The 22598-nt window shown below is 44.4% G+C and overlaps 1 protein-coding gene across 1 annotated transcript in view; it reads left to right on the top strand.

Moving 5' to 3' along the window:
• Positions 1 to 22598, top strand: part of GALK1 (galactokinase 1) — a 75211-nt gene that overhangs the window by 38291 nt on the left and 14322 nt on the right. Inside the window, exon 2 of the mRNA XM_078654541.1 lies at positions 19337 to 19526. Coding sequence (XP_078510667.1) covers positions 19337 to 19526 — 190 coding nt within the window. The remainder of the gene's footprint in view (positions 1 to 19336; positions 19527 to 22598) is intronic.

The raw sequence follows: 22598 nt of genomic DNA, 5'->3' as shown, positions 1-22598 counted from the left end.
CAGCAAGGGTCTTTCTAGTCCGGCACGGAGGGAGCCAAACAGGGAGCATTTATTGTGATTTCTTTTTAAGGATAAAAGAAGTGCAGTGCAGCAGCGCAATGGTTACGTGACAACTCCTTACAATTTAATTCGGTTAACACCGAAATTTTACACTGCGCAGTTGGGAAGGTTCCTCGGCCTCTTCCTTGTAACTTCTGGCCTCTTGATACTTCCACTCCTCTGGCGCCATCTATGACGGTGCGTAACTTGGGTGTCCTGTTCAACACAGCTTGTCTCTGGAGACTCAAGTGAACAAGACGGTGGGGTGCTGTTTCGGCCTTAAGAGAGCTCTAAGGAAGATTCTTCCATTGTTTCTAGCTATGGCTAGAGCCTTGATTATTCTAGGCGTTATTTTGAGTAGACTTGTCTACTGTAACGCCTTACTGCTGGAATCTCCTAAATATCTAATCCAGAGACTGCAGTGTGTTCAGAACACAGCAGCGAAACTAGCCCTGTCCAGACCAAGGGGCTCCTCTGCGTCACTGTGTCTAGCCGATCTACATTGGCTCCCTGTGCAGCAAAGAATACATTTTAAATCTCTTTGTATTGGGTTCAGGGCTCTGCATGGATTTGGTCCTAGGCCACTGCAGAGGAAACTGGTCTGGTATACACCTACCCGGAGTCTTCGCTCCTCTTCTGCTTACTTGGCAAGGGTACCCAGGTTTCACAGGGCCAGACTGGGAGGAAGATCCTTTAGTTTCGCTGCTGCGAAACTCTGGAATGAGCTTCCGCTTGAAATCAGACAATGTAGTACTCTGTCCCTGTTCAGGATAAAGATTAAAACTTGGCTGTTGCCTAGAAACTAACTCTGTTGGGCTTTAGTAATGCTCATCTTAGGCTGCATTTCATCTTTAGTCATCCTTCTTGCTCCTGCTGGTCTGTGTTTCACGTATCTTTTTAGCGCCATGGTACCCGTGGGGTGTTTGTTGCGCTCTATAAATGCTATATACAATACAATACAATACAATACAAAAGACACAGGATGCCCATTATGGTATTTTGTACTATACGTATACAGGCCAGAAGGCGTTGGTTACCCCAGTTATCTAGGTCAAAAGGCACTCGAACTGTGGAGGAAGCAATGACACTTTAAGGCCGTATGAGCGGTTAATTGTTACTAGAGGGTCTGCCTATCTATGGCAGTGTGGCAGAAAATGAGATCTCGGATTGAATTATGACCTTCTGTTTAGGTAGCTAAAGGGGGTATGGACACCACGTTTAACTGCCTTATTCGTCAACCAATATCTCTGCAGATAGCAGTTAGTACTTTGGTCACAAAGTAAACAATAATATTTGGCGGTTTTAATACTGGATTTTATTTTTGAACATTTATGCACAGACCCTACTTCGCCTTGGTCCTTCATCTGATCGAAGCACTAAGTGGATATTACAAGAGGCTGTTTAAAACACTCATAGTGTTATTTGTTGTGTACATGGTTGTTATGTGCTGCCTCGTGTGGAATTTTAACAGACATTTTAACTCTGTATAGAAATAAATGTACATTTGTTTTAATACTGCAATGCATTATTCTGATGACAATAAATACATACTTCACTTTCATCGCAAACAATTATTTTCAAGATTATAATAACCCTGTCCAGCAAACTACATGGATTAACACACCTGTGTGTTTTTCTCCACAGACCATATACATGTATAGAAACCAGAGCTTAACTTTACCTGTTACTATAGCATACCACATCTCCCTCATCCGGAGGAGACCAGCGTGAACTCACTGGCTCGAGGCAGGTAACTAGCGAGAAGTTTGAGGACAGACACCCCCATCTGCATAGTCCGGTCATTCCCATAGTCACTTTGATCTAGCCTGCTAGACCCACCATAACTGGATCTGGAGTTCTACATACTTGATTTCCCAGTTGGGCCTGGGGAACCTGTTATGTCTCAAGAAATCTGCTTTAGTTGGTCTGTGTCACCTCACCCGAGGTGCGAGAACAATGTGCACTGAGGCAGAAAACAGGACCAAGTGAGATAGCATGAGGAACTGATACGCCTATGTGGCACACTGACTTTTTGCATAGTGATCTCACTTTTTGCAAGGTTCTCCTCAGGTCCTTCATCATGGATTTGAAGTGGAGGCCCACTTATGTACCCTTAACCCCCTCCCCCCCCCGGATGGTAGCAGTGAAGTTGTGACTTGTTTAGTTTATGGGACCGGTGGTTCAGAGCTCTGTATAGCTTCTCTTCATCTCAAATGTCATACTGCACTGCAGAAATGTCATGAGTCCATGGTGACTTTGGGTAATCAGCCCGCTTGTGACAAAACCTTTAGGTATAATGCCTGATCAGTCATAGCTTGTGCCATTTCTCAAGATATTGGTAGTATATTGCTTGAACGACCTATTTTGGCTCTTCAGACTTATTTTTTTTGTTTTTTTTCCCTATGCTCCCCACCCCTGTGGGGTCGTCTTGTTAATTGCTGGATGTACCATCCCAGGCAGGAATGGTAGTCCCAAGCTTTCACCCCTCCTGGGAGTCAATGGTCAGGAGTGTAGTCTTACCAGTGGGTCCTCCTGCAGACCCTGATGGATCTCCTAGCAGAATTCAGAGTATTGCACAGCAAAAATGTAAATATTCTCACTTACACATATTTGCAACCGCACCTCGTCAGGCTCTCCTGCATTTAGGTACCCACAGTAGCTGCCCCTCATGTCAGGAATAATTATTTTATTACAGGCAACTTGTGACGTCTCTAGTAGCCAGTAGTAAATTATATAGCTGCTGCCTCCATTCTACATGCCTCTTCTATATATACACTACTTTCCATCTTATGCATTTCTGTCTTAAGCTTTTTTCTAACTATAACCAGGTGCTTCTCACACAGCCCCCTCTAATGATCACACCCAAGTTGCTAATTACCATTAAGAAACTGGAGAAAATGCTTGGAATGGTTTACTTAGCATGCAAGGCTAAACACGGTAACAATTGACTGACTACTAACTTTGAGCTCACGAGTAGCGTGCTGCTGACCATAAAGTGCTTCAACTCCTTGTCAGGGGTAATAAGCACTGTAGAACTACAATTGCAATTCAATTAAACTATAAAAAGTTATTATTGTTGAGTTCTGATGTCAAACTGCCTGCTACCCGTGTCAACAGCCAGGGTGAAGGGCAGACCATGGAGCATAATTACAGCCAAAGTTTTAAACAAGGAAAATGGAAAGCAGCTTTCCTTCCTCTGATAACGTCTTCTAAAAAGAAAGTGATCGTTGGAAAGGAGATATTTATGGCAACAGGTTTCTTTTTTGTAAGCTGTAAGTTATTGCAGGAAAGAGTGCCACAGTCTGAGCCACAGCTTTTTTTCACCCAAATTAAATGTAGCTGATTCCAACTCTTTTGCAAAGCTGCTTTATATTGTGTTAAATTTCACAGCAAATATTCAGCTTTTTCATTGTTTGCAGTGAATAGGAGAGTAAGGCAGCAAAGATCTAAGTGGTTTGTAGGAATATGATGGTGTGATCGTGTATAGTAAGGAATGAAATACCCCTGCCATACATTATAAGGATTTTCAAGTCTCCTTGGTCTGTTTCTTACTCCTCAGAAAAAGTCCTACATGCACGACTGTAGTACAGGTTACTTAGAAAACAATGTAGTGAAGCTAAGTGTTCTGCTGTCTTAATGGTGGGGTAGTCAATTGTATTTAAAATAGCTGACCAAATTAATAATGCAAGTATGGAAGTGCGCCGCTGAAGCTTTCCCACACTCTTGAAAGCCTCTTGGCGCTAGTACTCGGTCACTTACACTTCTGTGAAGGGAAGATTAACAAGAGAGATGTCTTGAGGGACTTCCTGAACACATTGGAACTTTCAGTTGAACACATACCAATTGGAAGGCACTACCTCCCAGTCGAGCCGGTCTGTATTGGAGAACGGTTACGAAGCGAAACACTCCAAAACACAAATGGTAAATTCTTGAGAGGCCATAAAGCACCCTATGGTTTGACCTGGTAACTGGATAAGGCAGAGACCTTATCTGCTCCAGCCACATGGCGTAAATCCACAAGCTGCCCTGACTATGGACCAGGGCCTTCATTTTGCTGGCATTGCACTTCAGCAGGTTGTTGTTCATCCAACTTTGAATTGCCAAAAGGCATGGATGGAGGATGTGCTGAAACTTTGGCTCAGGTCTTTCGAATCTTAGGATCAGTTATGCCGTAAGTGTAATAGACTGATTCCACCCTGATGAATCTTATGATAATTGACAAAGGATGCATGTAAATATTAAACAGAATAGGGAGCATGGGACCCTTGAAATACTGTACAAATGATGGGTGATGGCTTTGATCAGAGAGGGAGGGAGAATCAAGAATTGACTTCATCCTCGTAGGAATTCTGAAAACCAGGACAATGTTACACCCACAGCCCAATGCTGCCAAGTGTTGGATTAAAAGATGTTGTGATCCAATGTATTGAATGCAGTGAAGAGATTCCTTAAAATAAGGCTGGTGGGGTGTCCTGCATCCAGTCCAATTCATAGGTCATCCAGGACAGATACCTGGTTTCACTTCCCATTTGTGGCCAGAAACCCACTTGAGCAAAGTTGAGCATCTCGTATATCTCCAGATGCTTTGAAAGCCATCGGGCCAGATATTTTTCACCTATTTTAGGCATATTATTTGTCTAAGATGTCCCCCATATTGTTTACTATGGGAAGGTAGTTTGCCTCTACCTGGTCTTTGTAGAATGCTAGGTTGTCCGGTGTTAAAGTTTTCTGATTCCAGGTGGTATTGCATTTTTTGAGTGACTTTTTTACATGGTCTTGCTTATCACAGTTTTTCTTGTAGCAGGCCAATAGCTAACCGGGTCCGTCGACTTAAGATGGGTTTATAACAAGGGAGTGATTATGGCATCTTTCAGTTTCGAGGGAGCTAAGCTTCCCTTAAATGATTTGCATTTAAACATAAAGATAACGGAGTGAAGATATTTAAAAAGGTAGTGACTACACAACTTGGGATTATGCTAAAAGTACATTCCATAGGTTTAACCTGTAAAGAGATTGCAAAGTTTCATGTAAGTTGATCACCGAGAATTCCTATGTGTGAACGAATCTCATGTTGATCTTCATGGCTGAGGGTGGGCTCCATTATTTGAAAACACAATTAGGTGACATCATGGGGCTAACAGAGAGGATTTTTTCTATCCCCAAATCTAATTACAAACAAAGATATAAAATACCTCTGAGTATTGCTTATTGGTTAGAGATGTGCGGAATATAAGTAAGACAACCATAAGGGTGTTTATTTTGAAAACAGTACCAAGATTGGAGCTCTCTCGGTTGTGGGTGGCAAATCAACATGATTTCCGTTAATGAGGTCTAGAAACAGGCTAATTCACTATACACTTTCCTTCTACGAGGATTGCCATTTTCATATAGAAAATGTCTTGAGTCAATGTGATGCCAATTCCTTACTTTTGCAGTTTTTTGTGCAATGTTTTTGCTCCAGTGAGAGAGAAATATTGTGTTGCTTTACTAAAGAATGGGAATTTTACAAGTAGTCGCCAGGCGTTTTTGTACCTCCAGCTTTGTTTTACGCTTTCGGGAGGTTCTTGTTGTCGGCAGAGAAGTTAAGAGGCACTATGATGGACTAATTGAGATCTATGTTCTAAGGTACTGAACTTGTGTATTGCCTGCTTGTTTGCGATAATGACATTTGTCAGCCTGATTGTCCACACAAATTTGGGTTGCAGAGGCCTAGTAGCGCACATCATTGCCAAGCACAAATAAGTTTAACACTAGATAAATTAGTCATCTGAGTATCAACAGTTGTAGATCCCTAGCAAGGAGGGAGAACAGCTACGTCCTTACTCGTGAGATAGGAACATCTGTTCCAAAACATAATGCAGTCTGATGCTCGTACACCACAATATTCATTTATAGTCCTTAAAATGATTTTAAAAAAGTCCTTTTTCTCAATGCGCATGCACATTGAGCGGGAGCGAGATATATAGGGGCTTATCGAGAGTTTACCTAACTGGCGATTCCACTGGCGATTTGTTGCAGTGCATGTGCTTTTTAGGTCATTGCGCAAGCGCAAGCCCTAAAAAGCGCGTGCACAATGCCACCAGCCGCCTGCCTGCCTGCCTCGCATTACCACATTAAAGGCGGCGCGTCTCAGGCCCCTGCTGCTTCACACCCTCATGCCGCTCTCCCCGCTCAGCCCCCTCCCCTGCCCGCTGTGTCGCATTTCTCCTCCCCCCTCCCCTCAGCAATGCCCTCCATCTTGTTTTACCCGTTTCTTCTTTTCTCTATCTGTCCCGCGTCCCTTTCTTTCTTTGCCTCGCAACGTCTTTTTTTTTTGTTGCTTCTGATGCCCGTTAAAAATTCCACCTCTCCTTGCAAATGTTTTCCCTTTACACCGCATCAGCGTGTCTCAACTCTCCCATTGTCACGTTTTCTGCATTTCTTTTTCTCTCGTTTGCCTCCTCCCCCATTTCCAGTCTCCGCTTATCTCTTTTCTCCTCCATCTATCTACCCTCTCCCTTCCTCCTCTTCCCTATCTTCCTCCCCGCTCCTTCCTCCACCTGTCTAAACTCTTTCTTCCATAGCCGCCTAGTTTCCAGTTCGCTTGTGTGACATTTCAGTGTTTGAAATGTGCTTATATGTGAAATGTCATTGCCGCATTTTCCGTTTTGTGTGCCACTGTGAGTTACAGTTTATCGCAAGTCCAGCTTTGCCTTTGTTGCCGATTTCCGAGTAACCTGTGCAACCTAGAAACAGTGACATGATTAGGAATGTTGCTGGGTACATTTTGTTGTTTCCTGTGTAAACGGTATAACATGTTGGGTGTTGCATGCGTCCCAGGTTAACTTATGAAAATATAAGAAAATAGACAAAGACCAGGCTGACTACAGTGCCATTTTACTAGGGCACAGCTGTCTCTATCAAGCACTGGTGTCAGCAGTTGCTGACTTCTACCATACGTAGCCACAGTAAAGAACAAGCATTGGCACAGCCAATAGGTCTCGCCTTTGGGACCTTGTAAGTATTTCATTATGCAGCACAATATTCTTGGTGCAACATCAACTGTGCATGGCTAAACACTTATAATGGCCCAAAGGCGAGACCTATTGGCTATGCCAATGCTTGTTATTATAGGTCTTCTTTTTATTCCAGACTTCTTTCTCATAAAAGTATTGAATCCCAACTAACACGTTTCATTATTCGGGGTTTAACCCAGAGACTTCATTAGGGCTAGGTGAAATTCATACAAGTGGACAGTATGCATGCAAATAGAAGTACCAACTTTGGATTCATCTATAAATAGGACTTTGAATTTATTTTAAGGGTTGTAAATGGTTATAGTGGTGTGCCAGCTTTAGCCATCCTTCTAATGTCTGTTTCATCTTTGCATTTTAAAACCGTGCATGGATTGATTGTTGTTGTTTTTATGATTAATTATTTAATCAAAATAAAGTTATTTGGGGAAAAAAGTGAGAACCACTGCGGAAATCCTGTAGGGCCACCAGGGTAGGACACAGTTGGACAGCACTCTTATTCCTTGTGGACTCCACTTTGGAGTCAAGATTAAACCTACTCTGTGCTTCATCTACCCTCAACGCCCCCAAGTTAGTCTATCCTTTCCTCTTGACCTCGGAGATTACAAATGTTTTACTTTTGATTGGGGATTCTCATCGTAAACATGACATGGCATATTAGCCATTTCATAGATCAGCTATATAACTTTTGAAGTGTCCTATCGTGGCTTGATACCCGCATGTCAATGAGGTCATCGCAGAAGTACTCTGGCACAGGACTGAATTTCCAATGCCACATTTACTGTAAAGCACTAAATGGGGGGAGGAGGTGGGGGTTGAGGTACCGTGAATGAAATCTCTTGTGTAGGACCACAGCTACTTGTAGGTATGTCCAGGTGCTTAGGTAGAGCTGGGGGAAAGAAAGTACACACACACACACACGCACACACACCGAGCTGGATGGATTTGCTGAAATGCTTGGTCTTGGAAAGGAGACAGTCACATGGAAGGTGGTTGTGCCATGTAGGATAAAGCCACCCCTTCCTACACCAACTCTGCAAAAATAGGCATTTTACTCATGCCTCTGTACACTTCATTCAACCCTGTAGCTCTGTAGACATGCGAAAAGGTTAAAGACAAAAGTACACTTTAGGTATTCATGACTCCCACCGGAATGTCCCCTACTGACCAACGAGGTGTCAATTACGAATTCGTGCACATCTGCAGGCTTTGTAACATTTCCACACGTGAGAGTGGAAAACATGGCGGTAGCCTGCTGAGCTGCCGCGGTGCTCCGTGACTGAGCTCCTGCCGGGATTGCTCTGTAACTGTTTGGCCGGCATGAGGTTTTTGATGCCGTGCACTTTTGTTTTGTAAAGCGCTAAAATGCTAACGGCCGGGTATTGGCAGAAGGTTTTTTTTTACCTTTTTCGGCAGAAATTGCCGTTTAATCCATTAGCCTTGCTGCGGTGTTTGTTGCGCTGTCTATTTTTGATGCCTCTCGAGTTAGTCTGCCTTTCAGTTTTATGCTGGCTCCATTTTGTTGTGCTCCTGTTCCAGCACCTCTACACTGCTGCTCCCTGACGGCAGACTCTGACTCGGAGCTCTGCGCCTCCCGCCTGGGTCTTCAGCTCTGGACTCTGCCGCCCTGGAGCTCAGGAGGGGAGAAGGATGTGGAGTCTCCTGCGCACAGCCTGCGTTAGCTCCACCGAGGCGGGGAGACGTGAGGTGGCGCGCGAAGGGCAAGGACAGGCCGACCCGACGGTGATAGTGGAGGAGGCAACCTTGGAGGAAACATCGGAGGTGGTTTGTCAAGAGGAGGACGGTAGGGGAAGCGCTTATGTTTCTACTTTGGTTGTGGCACCTCAGCTCTTGTCCCTGCCCCAGAGAGATAAAAATAAACGCGGGTTGAAAAATAAGGAAGGGACACAGGAACTTAACTCCTTGGCTTTGGGTTTGGATGTGAACCTCCCAACTTGCGCAATTAAAGAAAAACCCTCTTCATATTTAAGTACAGAGGTGAAAACAAAGCGGACAAGGGCTTCAAAGGGGTCAAAAGTGTCAAAAAATCTCAAAGCAGTGCTCAGTTTGGGGTCAAAAATTACCCCATCTTTGCGATCCTACTTTAAAGCGGTCCCCCAGGTACTAGACCTAACAAAGGGTCAGGTCATGTCTGGCCCCTCAATACCTGCCTCAGCTTCTATTACCTCTATCACTTCTGTCACTACCACTACTTCTATACCAACGTCTATTGCAGTCAATGCTGATTCATTTTGCCATCTTCTCAATCTTTGGATGGTCAGTTGGAAATATCCAGTGTGGGAGTAGTAGTCACTCCTGTGGTGAGCACAGAGAAGCCCCAATCTTCGCCAAGTCTGCAGTTTCATGAGTGGGTTACTGTACCATTTAGAGAACTAGGTGCCATGCTACTCAATGAACCCTCTGTCTCAAATGTAGCCCTCTTAGGTGACATGGGAACACACCCAGGCGTAGAGGCGGAGGAGCAACGGAGAGAACAAGGGGTGTTCCAGCTAGGGGGGCCTATAGCCTCCTGTAGTACTGTTCCAGAGGGGCCTAGCATTAGTATCACCGCCACCTCCCTCCAATCTATGTTCTCCTCGATCTCATTGGACATAAAGAAAGGGTTTGATGAAACCTCGGCTAACCAGCTTGAGATCAGGAATTATTGTGAATCCCTGGATAATAAGATAGATGGTCTCCTGATAAGAACAGGGAAACTGGAGGAAACAGTCGCTGCGCTATCGATTAACTTGGATCAGGCCAAAGATGACATTGTGAAGCTTAGAAGGGAGGATTTGGCCTTGTCCGACAGGATGGAAACGGTGGAAAACAACGCTAGACGCAGTAACATTCGTACCCTAAATGTTCCTGAGGGTTCAGAGGGGTTGGATATTAAACAGTTCATTACCCTGCTTCATAAGGAGTCATTAAGATAAGATCATCCAACTGAGGAACTGGCTATTGACATTCAGCGGGTTCACAGGGACCAGTTCAGAAGAAATCCCCAAAGGTCTAAGCCACGTAAGATCCTCGTAAATTTTCATACCTACTCACACAAGGAGCATATCTTTAATTTGGCTTTAAAACAGAAATCCTTGGGAGGGAAAGGGTTTACATTCCAAATAAGGTCTGACCTTTCTAAGGTTACCCTAGAGAAGCAATGGAAGTTAGGGAGGCGGTTGGACGCTTTTAGGAAGCTAGGTGCCACTGCTCAATTAATGTTTCTTGCTGCTTTAAAAATTATGCACAACAACAAGATGTTTAACATCAGATCAGTACAAGCAGCAGACGAGCTATTGCTCGACTTGGGTAATAAGGGGTCTTCTGATTAGGTCATTCTAGGCCTGACCTTGGGATATTATCATGAATCATGTATTGCCTATTACTTTTGAGCGGTGGATGAGAAACTAAAGAGGTAAAAACGAAATAAAAAGTTAAATACCTAAATAATCACTAAAAACAAAATAATAAAAAAAAAGAGAGGTGGGGAAAACGCACAAATGGTAGGTTAATAGGAAATAAGTATATATATGTAAAAAAAAAAAAAGAAGAAAAGTGAAAAAACAAAAGAGAAAGGGGCCTTAAAATCTGCACAATTCCATGTACAACTCGTACATAATTCCAGCAGAAATAAATCTATTAGATTTAACACGGGATGCAATTCTGCTACCAACTATGAGAAGGTGCACTTTCAGCCGTTCGTATGTATCCGGCTCGTATTGGTAATATGTACAGTTTGTGGCAGAGTGGCCAAGCGGGAGCTCGGGAGGGGTGCTATCTACTGGACGTGTTCCGGTTAGATTTAGCAAGGGTTTTCCGAGGGGAGGGTGGGAGGTGGTTGGGGGGGCAACGGGGTAGTTGGGGAGCTGGGGGGTGGAAAAAGTTTAAAAATGTCCTCATTTGCCAATCAAGTTTGGATATACTTATTACTAAGCAGTTGGTGGTCATTGATTTATGCTTACAGTTAGGGTGGGCTGCAGGAACTTTTTTTTGTCTAAGGGGTTGCTTGGAAGCTGGCTTAGTCATTATGGGTTGTCTTAAAATCATCTCCTTAATGGCCCCGTAACAGACCTAGAGCAGAAAAAATGATGCAGTATCTACGTGACTCGGAGGCGCAGGTCATTATACTCCAGGAGACCCATCTGATCCAGAATGAAATGCTAGCTTTAGTTAACAAGCATTTACAATGCAACGGTCTCGCCTTTGCAAAAGTTAGAGTGATTGGCATTGTAAATGCCAAAATTGTTATTTATGTGTTGGTTTTGAAAACAGATAAATAAATGGCATTGTCATTTACAATGCCAATAGCTTAATCTCTCGTAAATGCCACACACAAAGACACAGCCCTACACACACACAAAGCCCCCCACACACACAGAGCCCCCCCCACACACACACAGAGGCACACACACTCAGACCCACACACACACACACACTCAGACCCACACAGACACACAGACACAGACACACACACACACACACACACACAGACACACACACACACACACACACACACACACACAGACACACACACACACACACACACACACAGAGACCCCCACAACACACAGACCCCCCCCCACACACACACACAGACCCACACACACACTGAAAATGCAATAGGTCTCGCCTTTGATTAAGTTAAAGCCAATTGCTTTGCTAATGGTATTTTATAGCAGAGCAAATGGCTTTAACTTAATGAAAGGCGAGACCTATTGCATTTGTAATGCTTGTTTTCCTCTGTCCCTTTAGCACAAGTCTCCCAGGACAGGGTTGTCTCTGCACACAGTAAATGCAAATAGCAAGTGAAGTGCGAAAATAAATCTACTAGTGCGAAAGAGAAACAGTTCATGTGCACATCATATGGCAAGAACTTAATACAAGCATTAAAAATGCAATAGGCCTCGCCTTTAATTAAGTTAAAGCCATTTGCTTTGCTATACAATACCATTAGCAAAGCAAATGGCTTTAACTTAATAAAAGGCGAGATCTATTGCATTTTCAATGCTTGTTTGGGAGAGAGTCGAAGCAGCAATGGGGTGGGTGGAGGAGCAAAATAAAGGCGGGTGTTTTAGAAGTGGTGATACGAATACTGAACAGGAAGGCCATGATTTGACGTGGGGCTAGAGTGAGCAACATGTTTCACACAGCCGCTGACTGTTCCACCCCACTAGCCTGGCAGATTCTTTTATGGAACGGACTGTACATCAGCCGCCCCCGCCAGCCTTCCAGATGAACTAGCATGCCTGAAATCATTCTAGTTTCTTCTGTCGCCCAGTTGCCCCAGAGTCTCTTCGGTGTAAGGAAGCTTCGAGGCAGCAGCTGTGATCTGTGGTTAACGCAACAATAAACTGTTTGCATTCTAGCCAGCACAGCGTTTCATCCTCCCGAAGTTGATACTACAAGCACCAGAGAACTGGCTGTAGCATCTGTGATTAGGGTTAGTAGTAGACCAATGATGGACTCTGGTGTGTTGCGTGTATTTTTATGTTGTTTGTTACCCCCAAAGAGTGTGATGCAGGGTTGAGTGTTGGTGTGTCTGCTCCTGGTGGGCATCACTCACTAAAGGTAAACGAGGATACACAGTCCTGGAAGGACTCTAATCTACAGCAGAAATGTAGTGCCCTGTGATGCTCGTTCAGGGCAACGAGCGTAAAATACATCAATGCAAATGTCCGCTAAAGGTTGTGACCCTACAAGCTCCTACTGCTGGTACGTCTTGTAGACGCTGGGTGTCATTATCATATATAGGTACTATCCGTTTCCTTGCCGCAACTTCACTCCTGTCTACGCACGAGCCATGCTAACGTGGCGGACCGAAGCTTATCTCGGGGCATCAAATACCTCCAACACGGACATGTGGATGGCGATCGCTCGATTTTAAATGTCTGATGTCCGATTCCGTTCCATGTCCCACACCCTGCTGCAGCGCGATGTTCGATGAGTTCAAGATATGAAAAAGTACAAGCCGTGAGCGTGCACACTCCCGAACTTCCGGTTTCGGGATGTGCACGCGCACGGCTATCGTGAGGCGGGAGCGGTGGCAGCAGGAGTGGCGGCGGGTGGCAGCAGAAGTCAGGAGTGGCGGCTAAGGCCGCTGATGCGGTAAGTGGGGCATAGTGGGGGGGCGGTGTGTGTGTAACTGTGTGTGTGTGTGTGTGTGTGCGCGTCTGTCTGTCTGTGTTTGTGTATGCGTGTGTGCTCGACCGGGTGAGAAAACTGGCAGCTGCTTACCTTCCACGTAGTGTAGGACAGCGATAAGCACCTCCTGCGCGCTAGAGTCTGGGTATATTAGTTTGCTGGGGAAAACAAGTCGGCCTGGAGCAGAGAACAGCGGGACACGGGAGTGCATGAGCGTGACGCCGTGAGCGTGCACGTTAGCGTTCCCTGCGGCTCCTGCCAGTGGCGGCCCTGCAAAGTTAGAAGCGCGTCAAGGGAGGCAGACCTGGAGACAGACCTAAGCTCGTGCCCATACTAGAATCGGCTCGTGCACAGGTCTGTCTCCAAGTCTGCCTCCCTTGGAGGCAAACACGGCAGCTATAAGTCTCGTTGGCGGCAGCGCTTCGCGCTGCAACGCCAGCGAGACCTAAAAAGAGTAGATGGATTGATTTTGCGGTATCTACTTCACAATCTATGAATATTAGAGGTGTATCTGTCATCTTTAAGAAGCAACTAAAAGCAAGGTTAATCTCCCACTTGGTTGACCCAGGTGGCAGATGGGTCATTACTTCGGTCATCATCGCTGGGGCACAATTTACGATCTTGGGCTATTACGGGCCAAATCAAGATGATCCCTCAACTTTGGAAACTAATTTTACACACCTACTGTCCTTTCCTGAACCAACCATTTTTGCAGGGGATTTCAACATAGTATTGGATCCGTATTTAGATGAGACCCCTAACAGTCGTCCCTTGGTTCCTTCTAAAACTAGGACCTTCTTGCTTAGCTCCATGAGACAATATGGGTACGTAGATATCTGGAGGGTACGGTCTGGGCTACAACAGGGAATCTCTTTTCGGAACTACAAGTTCCATCATCAGTCGAGAATAGACTTTGTATTAATTAGTCAGAGAATGGTGGATTCCGTTAAGTGTATTACCTATCTTCCTTTACACTTGTCTGACCACTCAGCAGTGTTAATGGAGGTGGTGGGGCTCTCTAAGGCTTCCCATAGAAGTTGGTCATTTGACCGCTCTTTGCTGTCTCAGCCAGAGTATATATCGTTTTTGAAAACTGAAGCCCAAAGTTTTATGAATATCAATATTGGGTCAGCAGCTTCTGGAGTTGTTTAGGACTCATTTAAAGCTTTTTTGAGGGGTCTTATTACTTGCAAAGTTTCATACCGCAGGAAACAGTACAGGGAGGAAGTCGCTTCCATTGAATTAGCTATAGCTCAAGCTGATATAGACGGCAACATTGCTGCCCCTGACACCGTTTTAACATCGTTACATAATAACGTATCCTCTTTGAAGGGCGATTTGGGTTCGGTGTTAAACCGGAGAATTCTGCAAAAATGGGAGGCAAGTAAACTGGCCCATTTCGAGTATGGCGAAGGTGCTGGGAAACCTTCGGCCTGGAAAACCAAAACAGATCAGGTCCGTAACAATATTGAGTCTATCACTGTTAATAACATTATTTATTCCTCAGATGAAGACATCAGATGTGCTTTTAGAGAATTTTTCCAATTAATATATCACGAGGATAGTAACATCGTGCCAGAGCGCATTGAAGAGGTGGTTGAGTGGAGTTTCTCTTCCGGCACTCTCGGGGGTGCAGCGAGCATTTCTCGATAGTACTATTTCAGAGGAAGAAGTCAGAATAGCTATCCGAAGTGGTAAGAAAGGGAAAGCTGCGGGTCCCGCTGGCCTCCCAGCCGAAATATATAGAGTATTGGAACAAGAAATAGTATCCCCCCTTACCATCCTATTTAACCAAATCTTACAGGATGGTTCTCGTCCGCCAGTATCCTGGGATAACGCATCAATTACCCTAATCTTGAAACCGGGGAAGCCAGCTTCGTGTTGTGGGTCTTATAGGCCAATTTCTATACTGAACGTAGACTACAAAATCTTTGCTACGGTTCTCGCAAAGAGGCTGGCGTCGGTGGCCCCGGATATCCTACATCACAGTCAGAAGGGATTTGTTAAGGGCCGCCAGCTATACGAGCTTATAGGGGCTATTGATATGGCGACTGCCGAGGCCCTCCCCTTGGTCACCCCTACGTTGGACGCCACCAAGGCCTTCGACAGAGTAAACTGGTTGTACCTGTCTGAGGCCTTGGCTAAGTTTAATATCGGTGAGGGCTTTCGTCGGGTTGTTGGCCTTCTGTATCGGAGCCCTACAGCTCGTGTTTTGGTTAATGGAGATTTGTCGGACCCTTTTAACACCCCAGGGGGACGCGACAGAGCTGCTCACTCTCCCCTCTCCTATTTAATTTATACATTGAGCCTTTTGCTCAGCGATTGAGGGAGGACATAAACATCAAACCTTTCTCTTATAGGGGATGGGAGAGGAAAGTGGCCCTGTACGCGGACGATGTCCTCATTTTTTCATCAAATGCACGTACTGCATTCCCTGCAGTATTAAAAAATGCTCCCGAATTTGGGGAAATCTCTGGGTATGTGGGCAATGCTGCTAAAACTGAGATGATTGTTTGAAATGATGATTGTGATATTAGCATACAGCCTGGTTCTAGTATGCGTTACTTAGGCCTCAATATTGTGAAGGATATTAATCAAATTGCCACAATTAACTTTACAGCTATTGCAAAAGTGTGTTGCAAACTTATGCGGTCTTGGGCACAACTTCCACTTTCGTTACTAGGAAGAACCAATTTGATTAAAATGATCTTTTTACCCAAAATTTATTTTCTATTTAATACCATTCCCCTCTATTTTGACCCCTTGTTATTATCAAAACTACAGGGTGAAATTACCACCTTTATCTGGGACAAGCATCTTCCAAGGATTGCTTGGAAGAAACTCTGGCGACGTAGGGAGTGGGTTGGCAGCCCCGGATCTACAGATGTACGCATGGGCATTTCAGCTTTCTCATGCTCGAATGCTGTTGAAGATGCCTAACGACTGTGGGGTTGGGACTTTGTTTTCAGCGCTGATTAAAGGGGAAGGAGTGGGCCAATCTGGCTTTTTGTTTAAATTTGGCAACCCAAAGTTCTTTAAGAAAATTAAATTGAAGGTCTTGCAGGGGATGGCAAAAACATGGGCTAAACTAGCGACGTCGATAAAGCTAGGATACTTTTGTAGTAGGTCTCCTCTTTGGGGTCTTCCTGAGAGCCCTGCGTGGCTGAGGGATAGCTTGGCGGTTCCGATTAAGGAAGCAGGGTTGGAGGTGTGGGGTGACCTTTTTATGGACGGGGATTTGCTTCCTTGGGAATATCTAAAGAATAAAATTGGTCCAAATTTTTCAAAGTTTAAGTACATGCAAATGGCTAGTTGGACCCATTCCCATATCTCCCTGCCTTCCTGTGGAAACAAGTTCCCACTGGGGTGTCACAGCCAGTTAGTATCTTTCCTAGTGGACAAACCCCCAGCCAAGAAGGAGACTTCCCTATGGTACAACCTGATCCAAGAAGAAGTGGATGGTGAATTTCGGTTACCAGAGTCGCTCTGGGGTCCTTCTTTCGTAGGCCACAATGTACAAGATCTGTGGACTGCATTATGTAAGGTCTTGTGGGACATCGTCAAGCCCTCATGGTTACACAGAAATCATCTATTTACTCTTCATAGAGCTTACTATTCTCCTCAAAGACTTTCGAAATTCTCACAAGCAAATCCAGTAGCATGCCCATATGTTTTTTGAATGCCCCTGTCTAGCCCCTTTCTGGGAAGGTATAAGTAACACTCTAACATCTTTATTAGGCTTCCCAGTGGTGTTAGAGCTCCCTCATGTGATTTTGGAGTTATAGATGGGGTTCTGAGTCCGGCCAAAAATCTACTGTTTTACTGCATTTTACTTGCCAGAAGGGAAATCTGTAAAAAATGGAAAGACCCTACACCCCCTTCTCAAATGGATTGGCACGTATCAGTCCTGCAGGTGTCTAAGCTGGATTTGGCTAGGGCTGGTAATCAGAACAAGAGTTTGTTGGTCTGGGAGCACTGAGTTGGCCGGGTTTTTTTTTTTTTCCCCCGGGTCCAATGATTTTGCATCTGTGGCCTACCCCCTTGCAAATGCCTTGGTTTGGTTGGTTGGCCGGTACCTAATGGCAGTAATTCCCACGTCATACTATTCTTTACTGGTTTCTATGGTGTTTGTCCCTGGAGGAAGCATCATTGCTGAGGGAAGTTGGCAACCCACGAAAGAAAATAATTTCCTGCCAGTTAATACACTGTGACAGCATGTTGTTCTTCCACCTACCGCTACACTTGAAAAAATGGTGGAAAATGAGGACAAAAAAAACATTTCCACACGTGGATGTGATCTCTGCTGGAAAAACCTCAACAGTCCTGGGTTTGTGAATCATATGGATCTTTTGCATTGTGTATTTAGGAACTTCCGCGTGAGTAGGTTACATTTACACCAGGCTCACAGATGCCTCACTATACTGGCTAATTCAGTACATAAACACACACAATCTAAATTGTACAGGTAGGAAAGATGCAACTAAAATGTACTTACTAGAAAATGCCATAGAATATTCAGTGTCCCGAATCCTTTGGAATATTTACTGTGTTTTAAGTTTTTTCAAAAGTTTCCAGATTTATATGATAAATTAAACCTAATTTGGTAAGGAGATCATGAGGTAAATTAATTTTCAAAGTGATAGCAAATTAAATTAATTTGGCTGCTTGTGTGATAGTTCATAGAGTCCTTCTTTTCGCTGCCTGCAGATGGGATGTTTTTCTGAATGGTGCAAGTTCAGACTGGTTCTTGGTTGGAGCAATGACTTTACGGGTAGGCTGATCCCAAGCAAACCGAAGGCTTCCTTCTACTAATGAGTCAAGCTGTATTATTGTTTATTTCGTTTATTGGTGGTCATTTTTCTCCTTTTGGAGCAATCTCTGACCTGGACTTTTATGGTCTTGTAATGGACATAGGGAGTATAAGGTAGCAAAATAGTATCATGAATAGGATGGTGGTCAATGCCTACGCACTACGAGGAATAGGTCTCCTTCACTTTCTATCTGGAAACTCTAAGCCTGATGTTACCCACACAAATACTTTACCATGTGTCGGTCTGGTTTTAGAAGACCAAATTTGGAATGCTTTGCAGTTGTAGAGTAAATCACGTTCTCCGGTTCAGATGATATTGCAGTTTATAGTAGTACAAGAGATCGTAACATTGACAAGTGCTTTTCTTCACAAATATATCAACCGATAATCTAAACAAATAATCTAATATGTTGACTCTATGGAGAAAATGAAATTGGCCTTGCATTAACTCTTAATATCTACCCAGAGAAGCAGCAATTCCCCTACAGTTAATCTTTTTTTCTACATGGCATTTTTTACACCCCCAACCCAAAGGTTGTATATCAGGATATCAACTGTATGTCAGAATCTCAGCCACGCCAAATATGTATGGGGAGCCGGGCTAAGCCAGCCTATTGATTTGCGACGCTTCACCAAAACCAAACCTGGGAGAACACATTTTCTGCTTAGGTTTTTTTCTTCTCCGGAGAAGGAAGCACTTGACGGATCTCCAACGACACTGTCCAGCCCTAGGCCCCATTCAGATTGTGCACACCTTTCTGCCAGAGCTGGGATAGGGAAGGGCGAATATTCCCCTTTTAGATGTTTTAGGGTCAATTAACTAAGGCATGTAAGAGTGCGAAAAGAGAACTCTAGGAAAACTACTTTACATAATCCAAAAAAGCACTTAACAGGCCCCTATCTGATCTTAACTCCACATCTACATACCTTGAGGATATATATATACCATCACGCTACATTTATGTGTAGTCAAGTGTAGCAATCGTATAATTATCTATAAATACTTGCTGTCAGAATGTTTGTGGTTGATATTTTGATTGCCATATTTTTGATAATTAAAACTTGACTTGATATTCAGGTAAAAAACCCAAAGCACCTCCCTCCAATGGCTATTCTGGTGTTTTTACAACCTGTACTAGTTCTGTGCCAAGAATATGCTGTGTTTTTGTGTTAAGGCCCTGTGTATAATCATAGGATGGTACCCGGTTGATGTGTTAACTGTGTTTGTTCTTTGTCAGTCACTTGCAGTGTTTGTGTGTGCTGGTCCTGATGGTTTGTGGTTGTGGTTGCTGTGGTAGTTATGTGTTGGCTAAATGTCTGTTTTTATGTGTAGGCTCTGCCCCTCGTGACTGTGATGGTTGGCAGCCGTACAGACAACGAAGTCATCTCTATCATTACAACTTCTAAAGAGGCTGATGAACCCCGGGGGGTGAAGTTTGCAGCTCCTCGAGAAGGCAGCCCATTGACGCCTGGGGAACCTCGCTGGATAAACTATGTGAAAGGAGTTATCCAGCACTACAGAGGTAAGCTCAGCGAAGACTGACTGCAGTCTTCATATTTTATGTAGGACTGAGGGCTCGTGCTATGATTGAGTACTCAATTGATGACTAAAGTCTGGCCCTCCCCGTCAGTGTCCATGACTGATGGCTAACACACCACCATTCCTCAAGGTACATACATGATTGAGGGCTGACTCCCAATTCCACCCATTTTAGTGTCAGCGACTGAAAGCTGAGTTCCACTTCCTTCTGCCTCACTCTCTGTGAGTGACAGCTGGCCTCCCGCTTTTTCTCTTCCCAGTGTCAGTGACTCATGCCCATTTCCCACAGCTTTCTTCCTGTCTCTGTGTCAGAGACAGACTGTTAGCTCCCTGCTTTCTCCCATCTATGTGTCTGTGACGGTGAACTGCCTACCCAATTCTTCCCATCATGGTGCTAGGACTTACCCCACACATTCGTTTTCCTGATATGTGCGAAACCAAATACTTCAAAAACATAGACCACCATAATGCAGACTGCCACATTCTTATTACAGAAAAGGCTGTTGCAAAAATGTAGATCAGTTTTTAATTTTTAAATATACCCAATCTTTCCCTTGTTTTATATTTGCATTCAACATTTAGCATCGTGCACATCTTCAAAAACAGATAGGCCTTTATGAATAGCACAAATTGTCAATTTCTCTTAGATCATCAGGATGTGTATTATAACTTGAGTAGGCTGTCGTAAAATGTTTTCTTCGGGTCTTCTTTCTTGAATATTTTGAAGGCATCCAAAATAGTTAATAGAGTATCTTAGACTTCGAGATGGAATCTAAGGTAGACATTGATGGGCTAGATAGTGAGGGCATTACCATATGCTGCTTCTGTGTCAACGTGAGAGTTTTACATTCAAAGAGTGCATCTACAGGTAACTAGTGCAACACTGGAGAGATATGAGCTCTTCTTGGGATATTGACCTCTGCCGTAGCTTCTGAGCTATTGTAGTTTCTTACTGTGATTGACAGATGTTCCTGCTAATAGCACATTTGAGTAACACATTTCCATAATCACGTTGGCACCTGTGGGGTACCACTCCACTTTGGATCTGCCCCCTTCAGACAAAAGTAAACAATTTTTCATTATCATTTTAAGGTGGATATTTGAAAAAGAAAATATTGTTGACATACTTATGCATATTCATCCTGCAAGGTATCTACCTTGACACTAACTGGGATAGCTACATCACAGCCCTGAAGTAAATCATACTTGGCTACTTTATACCCGAGGATACATTCAGTTAGAGTAGTTGTGCTGCATTAAGACTGAGCCAATTAGCATCCTTCTACTATTGTACCTGTGAAAACACCTGAGCTACTTGATTACGATCTTTAACAGAGGAGATGAAATGCTACCTGAGTGTCAGCTGCTTAACTTTGAAATTCCACTCCCAAGTTCCGCAGAAGATGATGGAATGGTTTGGCCTGTAGATTAATTATGTATGGTGAAATACAGGACTCCTGTTGCACTCAATTCCTCATCATTAGAGGTACTTCTTCCTTCTGCCCTATTACCACTTGTGCACTTCTGTTACTGAGGAAGGGTAGCAGCTAGTTACCGGCAATGCCCCAAAGACCTAGAAGATGTCTAATTCTTAAAATCAGGATATTGCTGTAAGGTGTTGAGTGTCACCGACAAGCCTAACAGCAGAGACCACCTTTATCGCCCCTAATATGGTCCAGGAATTGGTGAATACTACCACTGATGCCGCAATTTCCATCTGGCAGCCCCTAGACGCCACTTCCTTTGTGTCCTGTCTAAATAGTGTGCGTTCTGGTTCCTCATTGGATGTGCTCCCGGCCAAAATATTAAAACAACTGGATCCTCTTACTCACCCTTTTCTCATCAAACTACTAAACACTTCTTTGAGCGAGGCCCAGGTCCCCCTACCTTGGAAACACGCCATGGTGGTTCCTCTACTAAAAAAATCGGGCGCCGATTCTTCTAATCCTGCCAACTTTCGCCCGATATCTTTGCTGCCAATCTTCTCAAAGATACTGGAGAGACATATAAATTTCCAGCTATCCCAACTGGTTGAAAACACCGCCTTTCTCCACCCTTCTCAGTCGGGCTTCCGGTCTAGGCATTCAACTGAGACAGCACTCCTGGGGGTAACAGAGAGTCTGAGGCACGGTGTCGACCAAGGTAACACCATGGCGCTCATCCTGTTGGATTTGAGCGCAGCATTCGACACCGTGTCACACTCCATCTTAATTGACTCTCTGAAATCTCTAGGTGTGGGCGGCCAGGCTTTGGCCTGGCTGGTGTCTTTCCTTAAAGACCGGAGTTTTCAAGTGTTCTCTCCTAAAGCTGCTTCCACCATTTGTCCATCTACCCGCGGTGTCCCCCAAGGCTCAATCCTTAGCCCCTTATTATTTAATATTTACGTTAAACCCTTGGCATCAATTGTCGAACAGGCTGGGCTAACCCTATTTTCCTATGCTGATGACACCCAGATTGTCTTCTCCCTATCAGGGAGAGACGAGAACAACATCTCCGCACTCAAGTCTGGCCTCACTCTTGTGGCTGACTGGATGCGGAGAAACTGTCTCAAACTGAATGGGGAGAAGACCGAGGTGGTCATTCTGGGTCGTAATAAACATCTCTGGGGCCCCCACCATTGGCCCATCGAATTGGGAACTGTACCTACACCTTCCACTGCAGTTCGTAACCTGGGCGTCATGATTGACGACAGGTTAACTATGAGACAACAGGCCACTAAGGTCGCTGCCATCTGCTTTTCAACGCTGCGGTGGCTCTATAAGATCTTGTGGATGCTTCCACTCTCCTCCCGTAGAACCGTAGTCCAGGCGCTTGTAACATCTCGCCTGGACTACGGTAATATTCTCTACTTGGGTGCAGATAAAGCCACCTTGCAGGTGTTACAGGTAGTGCAAAATGCGGCTGCGCGCCTGCTGAAAAACATTCCCAGACGCACTTCAGCCAAGGCCGCCTTACGCGACCTTCATTGGTTGAGTATGCCTGAACGCATTAAATTTAAGGCACTATGCTATATGTTCAAGATTAAGCAGGGTAGTGCCCCAGCTTACCTTCAAGG

This window comes from Lissotriton helveticus, chromosome 7, assembly GCF_964261635.1.
Source record: "Lissotriton helveticus chromosome 7, aLisHel1.1, whole genome shotgun sequence".
Taxonomy (NCBI): domain Eukaryota; kingdom Metazoa; phylum Chordata; class Amphibia; order Caudata; family Salamandridae; genus Lissotriton; species Lissotriton helveticus.
Note: the sequence above shows the minus strand (reverse complement) of the source record. Positions and strands in the feature narration are given on the sequence as shown.